Source organism: Opisthorchis viverrini, assembly GCF_000715545.1.
Source record: "Opisthorchis viverrini unplaced genomic scaffold opera_v5_53, whole genome shotgun sequence".
NCBI lineage: Eukaryota > Metazoa > Platyhelminthes > Trematoda > Opisthorchiida > Opisthorchiidae > Opisthorchis > Opisthorchis viverrini.
The window spans coordinates 1,416,564-1,426,994 of record NW_008751710.1 but is presented as its reverse complement, the minus strand read 5'-3'; the positions used below and the strand labels follow the sequence as shown (position 1 = coordinate 1,426,994).

General features: G+C 43.8%; 1 protein-coding gene across 1 annotated transcript in view; it reads right to left on the bottom strand.

Moving 5' to 3' along the window:
• Window positions 1–6,520: 6,520 nt before the first annotated feature.
• T265_03688 (hypothetical protein) overlaps window positions 6,521–10,431 on the bottom strand; it is a gene marked incomplete at both ends in the record, with an annotated part of 21,480 nt that continues 17,569 nt past the window's right edge. The window contains 3 exons of the mRNA XM_009168230.1: window positions 6,521–6,800; window positions 7,763–7,870; window positions 9,272–9,559. Of these exons, the coding sequence (XP_009166494.1) occupies window positions 6,576–6,800; window positions 7,763–7,870; window positions 9,272–9,559 (621 nt within the window). The remainder of the gene's footprint in view (window positions 6,801–7,762; window positions 7,871–9,271; window positions 9,560–10,431) is intronic.

The following is a 10,431-nucleotide window of genomic DNA, read 5'->3' as shown; positions in this document are numbered from 1 at the left end:
AGTGCTTCCGAGTGTCCAGTCGATCGCATTACTTATACAAATGCTAATCAAGACGGAAACCAATTTTATTGCGGTTGACAAGCCCGACTCCCATAGTAGCGCCTACAAACTTTTTATCCACATAACAGTACTTGTTGGCCTATCTGGATTATTCGTGTTGAGTGGCCCTTCATCTGCACACTCGTGTTTGGGTGTTTTGCGTGATTAATTTGAGAACAGACTTGTAATCTCACTCTGGTTGCATTTCTGATCACTTCTACACTTCATCCGTACCTCTCCCCAACAATGTTTACGTTTGGATGTGTTGTGCAAGCCCTACAGTCAAGTGAAAACTCTTTTCCCCTGGATCCGCTTCCGAATCTAGGTCTTCGCGCAGGATGTAGTCTACCTCTCAAAGCACAAAACTGTCCTATCTATCACTCCATCACACCGAAACTCATTCTTTAACCGAATCACTCAGCAGCAGTTTACAAAGACTTTTTCATGGTGAAACTATGGATTAAATCCTCGGTTGAAGAAACCGCTTGCCATTTTTTCTCAGCTTCAAGCCGCAGTTAGCCCGAAAAAATGCAGGAAAATATTTGCATCCATTCGAGGAGACATTAGGAAAGAGCATCTGTGGAGAGCGGTTGGTATCATGACACCAGAATCAAAGTAACCATGATATGATGATCCGCAACCCATCCTCACCGATGCGGCATTATCCTATTTACACTGGTTCCTTGTAGTGGATGACTAAGTTTGATGGTGCATTTCTATCCATGGTTAATAACTAGCCTTTGAACCTGTTCGGTAGGTTCGAACACACTGTAAAGGCGTGAATATTCAAGTCAATCGGTCGTGTGCTAGCAAAACGGTACACAATACACTCTTCAAGCATGCAGACGCATTTGCGTTCAATATGAAGTCAAATAACGTACGGCGACTGATATGTTCGAATGTCCTAACCGTAATAAGGCGGTGATTTTATACAGTCCACGATTTTGCTTCCGAATACATCTTAAAAACCAAGATTGTTGACTTCAGTTTATTCAGTCTGGCTGAGAATAGAATACCCTCTTGCAGATTCGTTGAGCAGGCAACATAAACCACTGTAGCGTAGTGTGAATCTATATTTCCTACGACTTACTGTTGACAGTCCATTGGATGCGGTGTAACGGAGAGTGAGGGTGACTCCCCGCTTCCCAACCCCAATATATCCCACCACGGAAGTGTCAGCTCATCATCAGGGCAACCTGGAAATGGTTGATCTCACTGAGACCGGTCGAATTTGATCATAAACTGAGGAAGAACTGTTCTGTGTTTTGAATTGACAAACCAAGCTCTGGAGACCGAACAGAAAGCCGGATTCGTGTGCGAATTCCGGTATTTGTAGAGATCTCATTGATTTTAGTTCAAGCAAAACATAAGGCTCAGGGAAAATAGGGCGCGTACCTACCTGGTGAACCGGAAGAAGGGCAAAACCGATTGTGACCTATCGCGGCAGTCTAGGTAACAATGTTTTACGAATATCATACCAACTGAAAGTTGAGGTGGCCTGTTACAGCACACACAGTTGAGGCGCCCTATTGAACATTTTGGGCATTCTTTGAGTAATAAACAATAATGAACAAGCAATACAAATCGGTCACATGCTCCCCCCACAGGTCTTTCATCAGCTGCGAGGACGGCGCCTTGACACCTGACCAGGTACTACTCGCATGATTCATCAGTAGCATACACCGTTGCATGCTTAGCACACTTTTGTCCACACCTGCAGGCAACAAGATAGCTTCATTTCGAATGAAATGATTCTAATATCCCAAAAACTGTTCTCAAGCGAAGAACATTCGATTATGATAAATTGATGCGCCAGCGATGGCAGAGATCTACCACCATCGGTAAGAGCGCCATTCAGTATCCGTTGAGACGACGAAGGATGCTGATGACCACTGTTCGGTTCCTGTGAACACATAAGTGACGTAACCTCCAAAGAAGCCATGTAGAAAGCCAAGCAGCCACATGAGAGTTTCCGAAAGATGTTCTGCACAAAGTGGAACCACCACATTCCAGGTCATTACGGTGACTCATCGCGAGATAAGTTTGTGGGCCAGAGAATAGCCTTCACCATTACCCGAAAATCTCCGTGATGCCGTTGCGCATTCATGCCCTTGGACCTAAGCTTGCTCCAATGATTCGAAGCGGATTGTCTTTCTCAGTCCGCCACGAAGAGACTGTCCCTTACCACGGTGTGACGCTTTGCGCACCTCAGCAATCCATTGAGCTATACTAGGGAGTGTTCCCGAGACACCCACAGAGTCTCTCATACCGGGTTGGTTAATGGTTAGAGGTCTGACGAACACAGTCTCGTGGTCCTCCAGGTTGGGGGTTGGAAAATATATGGCGACTTGTTCCGTAGAAATGGTAATGCTTTTGCATTTCCCGCCAGACACCACTGCCTTGTGGTTAGGCTTTTGAGCCAAAAGCTTTGGCTGAGGACACAAATCGTTCTTCTGTCTATGTATGAGCGCGCTGACAGTATCCCAGCCCATGTGCAACAAAGGAGAAGCATGCCATGCTGTCGATGATGATGTCTTTCTCAGGAAGCACTAAAAGAGCATGTAGAATGACCCTGACTACTGAATAATTTAGCGATTGGACAATTTACAGCAAAACACCCAACCAACTTCCACTGTTTGATTGGTCTTAAGTGGATAACCGTAGCTCGTCGTTGGCGTATTCCCTGTCACTCTCAGGAGGCACATTGTGCACCGGAAAACACAATACGAGCGTAGGAACATGAGAGCCCATGCACGGCGATATAGCAGAGCCGGAGTGGCAATTGAACAACGGGAATTCCAGTCGTAGCTCTCGTTCCAACGAAGACAGCAATGCGAGAAAAGACGCTTCAAACATAACTTCCCTACTTCTCAAAGATCGAGTTAGTGCCTTCTAGTGATTTATTGGAACAAGGATGAAATTCGCAGAAGTCCTTGTAGTTTTTTGCATAATATGTTAACAAGAAAGTTACCCAAATAAATGATGTCCTTAATATTTCTCCTCACTCTTCCACTACACAATCGATCAACTTGTTCGTTTTGGTGTAGGTAGTATCTTAGCATACCTACTGAAATCGTCTGCCATCCCAGGAAAGTACCCGCAGTTGTACGAACCACCAGCACAATCTTTTCATGGGTACAGCGCAATAATTCAGCAGAACGACTATTGGGGTTCTGTGTTTTGAAATAGCGATTTTTCCCTTATCCTCAGGTGTGTTGGGTGCTTGAAGAAAATATAAGCATGGCGCCATTGACGGTTTGAAAACTGGAAGCATGTAGGAAAATTCCATCACGTTTGCTAATTTGCGTCATTTGTGGCGTCAAAAAAAACATCTCACTGGATCTTAAAGGTCGTGTGTACTACGCCACAGTAAGGGCTGTGTTGGTGTATGGGTGCGAGACATGACCTCTGCGGACAGATGATGTGCGACTACCGACCACCGATGCCTCAGACGCGTGACCGATTTTGGATGGCGTCAGTGTGTTAGTAACGAGGTGATTAGAAAACGGGTATTTGGTTGTGCTGCAGGCACCTCAATCCGGGAAAACATCCAGCATCATGGACTACGATGGCTCGGTCATGTGGTACGCATGCCAAAACACCGTCTATCGGAGCGAGTGTTGTTTTCCGTGCCTCCTTCAGGCTGGCGCAAACCGCGAGGCGGACAGCACATGACTTGGCAGAAAGGCGTCAAAGAGATCACGAAGAGTTTGGGTGTTGTTGGTGTTGTACGCCTTCCACGATAGGGTCCCGATGACCTCGTCTCTGCTTGGCTGGAGACTTCGCAAGAAATGGCGGCTAATCGATGTCAGTGGCGTTCGTGCTGTCAGTTTCTCTCCAGATTGTCATATATATATAACTAAACGAACTTTATGGTTGTACGGCAGTGAAGCATCAGTGCCAACACTGATGTTGCTGTCTTTGATGACGATGATGAGGAAAATTCCATTAAATTAAAAACAGATAATTTGTGACCTGCTGCTTGGTACAGAAAGGTCGCGTTGATTCAATCGACAAATCACACGCAATTGGGTTCGGTCGGAATCCATACCAAAAACGTGCCGATGAAAGCGATTTTGTGCCCTTGACTGGACCCTTTGAGTGAAAATGTTTGAATACTGACTCGTGTGTAGGTGTCTTCACTACTTGAAGGTGAGATACCGACCTGCTCAACTTCCATCTGGTTCGGTTGTTGTGACATTGTCGTGCTTGTAACTTGTATCTTGCAACTTGTATCTACGGCTTGTAAAATCGATGGTCAAAACGTCACGTGACTCTATCATTTACGCGCTGATTCATTTTGTATGTCCTAACGAAATGATCCACGTGCCTACTGTTTTCCGATTATTGATCTCGGATTCCCGTTGCCATTTGTACCATTTGCGTTGGGAGACTATGCTGTGGAAACATTCGCGAAACAGGGTGGATTGAACAAGTGCAGTTGCTTTGTCTAGAGAGAGGCACTTTTTCAAACAGAACAGTAAATTGAACCACGAAAGTTGTGATGATGATGAGAGTGAAACAGCTGTGCAAAAACACCAGTATTCCTAACCATTTACACATTTATTCCACCGATTTTTGTTATTTATGAAGTAAGGGGAATGGAACAAGCCTACGGGGATTACGGTTGCCTGCTGGGCTCCAAGAAGGGTGAAACAGGTAGTAATCCATCAAGGACTGTTCAGGGTTATGTCAAACTGTACAGTTTTCAGCTCTGCAGCACAGAATATTTTCACTTGCAGCATGAAACAGCTATTGAAATCAAGAATACCAAGCCTTCTTGAGTGGATGAATCGTGCTTAACTAAGAATACTTATCGGAGTACTCATAAATGCACTGAGGAAAGCGATTGTTCATTCTTGATAGGCTAGTTAGAGCTCAGCTACCACAGGGACGAAAAAAGTATAAAATTGTTGTTCCCAGTTACCGAAAACCCACTGTCCTATTCAAGAGGCATTTGACGATACTGCGTTGGCACGCTGGCACAATTAAGGAACTTCTTTTGCTAGCATAAAATCGTACGATGTCCAGAAAATTCTCTCTTCACTTACTGGCCCGGCAACAAGTGTTCACCGATAGTACTTGATACAAAAATTGTATACGTGGTATTTCTAAATTGTACACACTGAGCAGGACATGCTGACGACTTTGTTGTCGCTCGTGAGATCACCTCCGTCCAAAAGCTCTCAGTAGTGGCTAACCGGAGTGAACAAACTTGTGATTTCACATCAGAATTCGTCCAGTTCAACCAGGGTTCCTAAATCTCGAAAGGCCGCTTACCCAGGTTAACAAAATCGAAAACCTGTTGACTTCCAACTGTCCGTTTCAGCTGCATTCGATTCACAGCACATAGGATCGCTTTAACCAATTCGTCTACGATCTTGATTATCTTTTCCCATCTCACTCCACACCGGATGAAGGCTTATCTAGTTAGTTTGACCGGGATTTGCACAGAAGTCAACCACCTCGTTATCAGATCACTGGAACATGTCTGCGGGTGCTGTACTGGGTATAAATTCTAATCTAGACTCTAGTTGAATCAACCTGACACACATAGGATTCTACTAGTGTTGTGGCTACTACTCATTGCCTTAGCCACGTCTCGGATGCAACCTGAATATCAACTACTGCTTAGAGGATCGAAAGCGATTGAAGATCCTGCCATTCCTCAAAACGTTGTTAGTCATGATCCAATACAGTGTGTCCTTCCATTTCATTTGATTTCTTTGAATCAAGCATTCGTGCAGTCTTTTGTAGTTGGTCCGGATATTTTCCGATTGGAAGTCAGCCTCTCTGAGTTCATTGGGGCTGAATAAGTGTGCGTGAGTAGGAACATTTTCTAGGTAATGATGCCACTATCTGAAGGATCATGAGAGGACATTCGAAGTTGTTGGGATAGTCCTCGCTGAGATAGAATGAAACACAGGAGAAATACACTCATTTGCAAATCAATTTTCAGCAACCTTGTGAGTAGTTTCCTCTACGAAAATATACTGCGATATCTCGAATATCGTGCCAACTGAAACATGAGGCGGCCTGTGTGCAGTACGTTCAGTTGTAGAATATCATAAAAGAGAGATTCAGTTGAGTCTCTGGTGAAAACCAAATTGATTTGCAAATGAGTGTAATTCTCGAAAACAGTCCGATTTGGGTTCAAGTAGAATATAAGGTTGAGGGAAACTCCGGGACTGTGCCTGCCTGATGAGCCCCAAGAAGGGCGAAACCGGTCGTGGGTTGCCGAAGAGCTTTCAGCAACCTTGTGAGTAGTTTACTTTATGAAAACACAGGAGAGTTCTTTGTTTTGTTGTTTCCGGTTCCTCATGATGTAGCCCTTGGAAAGGCACAGGTATAATCAGAATATGAACATTTTATACGCGTGTCCGCCGACTGCAAGACATGTTTCGTTGGGACGGTGTGCGAAGAGCAAAGTTTATCAGGGATCGGTGGAGAAAAAACGCCCAAAAGTAGACTGAACAAAGGGGTACTGATGCGAAAATGATATGACAAGCCTTTATTTAATGAATTCCCATAAAAAATCAGAAAGGTGTGTCAGGACGTGACTTTATGTAATCTGCAAGTTTTGGCTTCTCCTTCAACACGGCTTCGCGCCACTCCAACAGTTTAGGGTATTTATTTTTCACCAATTCAGGATCCGCTTTGTCCACGTGATCCAGGCATGCCAGCAGACACAGGTCGCCCAGGGTAACTTTGCATCCAGCAACAAACCTGCCAGCAGATTCGCTCAGTGACTGTGAAATAAGCTGTAATGTTGAAAGAAATTCAAGCAGTCAGTTTGGATAAAGGCTACACACACAAACACACACTCATATCAGTACAATACTTGGGCCTGGGATCGTCTGTTTACCAACCATCAATATCTACAATCTTTGTGAACCTGACTGTGCCTTTCCTATCAAAAGGTTATGTTTCGATCCATCTACGCCCGTCTACCATGTCCTAGTAAAGGAGAGGGCACTCGACTGACTAAGATTTTCAGTATACAAGGCAAGGTCTCAAGCTCGTGACCTAGGAGCTATCAGGACCCACAGGTAGTTAGGTAAACAAACACATCTAAAACCTTCAAAACGTTCGAAGAGAGTTTTAGCGGTGTCAACTTACTAAAGATTACCTGTTATCTGTCTCTTCATTAATGCGCCTCCTATATTGTGCTGAATAAACATGAAAAAATGCTTTCATAAAGGAAACTACTCACAAGTTTGCTCAAAAAACGTGATACATGTATGTCTTTGTAATGTACTACTCATAAGGTTGCAGAAAATCCGTCGACAGCCCACGACCGGTTTGGCCCGTATTGGGGCTCATCAGGTAGGCGCAGTCCCCGGGTTTCCGTCAACCTTATGTTCTATTTGAAACCAAATTTCACGAAATTCGCGATTATACACTCATTTGCAAACTAATTTGGTTCTTTCGAGAGACTCACCTGGAACCCAGCTCAACCTCTCGTTTGTGAGGTTCTCAGGCAACTGAATGTGCGACTGAAACATGAGGCGGCCTGGTTCAGCACATTCAGTTGCCTGAGAACATCACACAATAGGGAATCAGCTGGGTTCCAGGTGAGTCTCTCGAAAAACAAAATTAGTTTGCGGATGAGTGTATATTCGCGAATTGCTCAAAAAAACTTTTGGGGTACACTTTGGAGAAAAAGCGGTAATGAATCCTCTTCAAAACCGGTTCAAGAACCCATGGGCTTTTGTATACTCACGTTCAGTAGTTTTGGAATCGAGGTTTCCATTGCTTCTTTCACGAGTTGTTCCTTCTTATCCGCCGGAGACAGGAAAGCGTTGCGAAGCTCTTTGAGCACATCTTCACACTTGGATACGGGTAAAGAAAGTAACATTATTGACTTGACACTTGACACTCGACTAGCTGAGCTTAGGTAAATTTCACCCTATGGCTTTCGGGTGCAGTATCCTAATTAGCTGTTGTTGAACTCACAAACAAAGGAGTTAGTCGGTTTGATTTAACACTAGCCAAGTGAGTGGTATCCGTCCCGAGTCTCCCTCCGAAAGCAGTTGACAAGGTAAAAACCACTCAACACATTCAGAATATAGAGATAATCCTCAATAAAGGCCACTTATGTAGAAGGTGACTTTACGGAAACGTCGGTTAATCGGAAGAACAACAAAGCCTCATGGCTGTTTGCAGTATCCTTCATCTTATACAGCAGAGATGTATGGCTTCTGTGACGAAACTGCGTGCGCCTTGCAACAGAGGATGCCAATTTGTACGATAATATAGCCGACTTAAAATTCAAGCGTGTGATTTTGCACTGTCCAAAAACTTGAGTGGCTTCGTGGCATACCAAATGCCACTCATCTCTTCAATTTCCATCACTGCTATCTACAGAATGAGCTGCTGAACTTATGGCTTAGCAAAGGCAGCTCCTTCCTCCTACAAAACGAGATCATCTGGCATGTTGCAGTATTAAAACCCACGCTTTGATCTCCGTTCTGTTGAAGCAGCGTTTTAACGGTATGAATTTGCATGTTAGTAGCGTCAAGGCTTCTGGTCGTATCACACTGCACCACCTTAGAGACTTCTGTTTTTGGAAAGCGCTCCACTTACCGTCTCCGCGAATCAAAAATGAACGGAATTGCTTAGTCGAATTTCCTAGTTTGATCGATGTAGCCATGTACTTTTTTCTAATAATGAAATCTAAAAAATTTCAGGAAAGTGTTTATTTCACTAAGAGGACTGTGAACTTCGTACGAGTGAATGTTCTTTAGGGTATACAAGAAGTTCGTCAAACGAGAACGTTCCTCCAGCGCAGTCACGTGTCCCCATGTTGAGGGCTAGCAGCCCTTGAGCCTGTAGCTTCGCCGATCCCAAGTGCAGCTGGCATCTCAATTGAGTTGTGAGGCATTCGCAACCATCCTACTCAGAAGAATTTACGAAAGCTGTTTTGGAGTTCTGCGGTCAGTAGTGCATTTTTGTTTCGAAAAAATAGGGGTAAAATTTAGCAATGCTGGGGTACCAAACTGACGAAAACTGCATAAGCATGTCCAATTAGATGACTCAGCCGAGTCTTCATTCGAACCATGTGAAGTGTCCTCATTCATGAACAAATGGTTTTAAATCCACATCAGTTTGTAAACCATTCACAAACCTACAGAGATTATTCCACGTGTTTTGTGTATCCTGTCAGTCTCTGTGCAATGCTCTATTTTTTATTATTAAGGACATACTGCTAAGACTAAGGTTGCCAACTTACTTCACCAATCATTCGTTCAATGTTGTAGTAGCCCTCTTCCGTGTCATCCATTAAGTTGAATCTTTTTGCCAGCATCCGTGCTATTGCCATACTCTCCACATAGTTCTTCGGTTTATCCGGTCTACCGGGTTCGAACACTTGGAGCACAGGCATCCTTCCGCCAGGAATCTCAGATTTTCGTTTGGGCCAGTCATCCGCTGAGATTCGTTCATCGTCGAAAGGCACACCGGCCGCATGCAATACCATGCGTATCACTTCAGCGCGTGCTCGAAAAGTGAAATAGTATAGCTAGACGTAGTAGCGATAAAAAGTTGAAACCAATTGATTAAGGAGGCGAGCTTTGTGCAACACATTCGAGTGAACATCACAAACAAACGTTTTTTTGGTGAAAATGCTTGCTTCGTCACTCGTGTACATCTTGCTGCATAAACAGAACTTAAGTTTGATGGAAACTTGGCGACAGCGCCTACCTGATGATTCCCAAGAAACCAGTTGTCGAAGAGCTTTTGACAACCTTATAAGTAGTGTTATAGGGTTTCAGGTCTCCCAGACTGAAAGATCTCAATAAAAACTGTTAAATATTATGTGTAACTGTGTGAAACCGATTCAGCCTTTCCCCACTCATGTGACCAGAGCCGATTTTATCGTCTGTTTTCTAAGAAACTGTGAGTGCCTGACTCATACTTTTGGACAGAAATGAGAAACAGCGCCCACACTGCCGACATATGCACAAAGGATGGTGAGTCTGTGTCAGGGTCCCAAGATAGAACACTAATGCTCACTACAAGCAATGAATCGTTCAGCTGTAATAACTTTCGGTACCAAACTGCCATACCACGCGAAGGAAGCACGAAGGATGAGATACTGCCGGTTTATTCGAGACTCAACAGGACCAGTCAAGATGTTGGCCTCAAACCACGGACTGCCCGACCAATACGTTCTTGCCCTAACTACCGAGCCAGGTCGAGCTCCATAGCTTCACACTATTTGACAAAAAGTTCTGCTCATTTTCGGATCCGCCGCTTAATTAGCTTACTAACATGGCAAATATGAAGAATCACGTTATAATAATAATATATAACAATATAATATAATGCAATAATAATATTATAATATAATACACTATAATATAATATAATATAATATAATATAATATAATA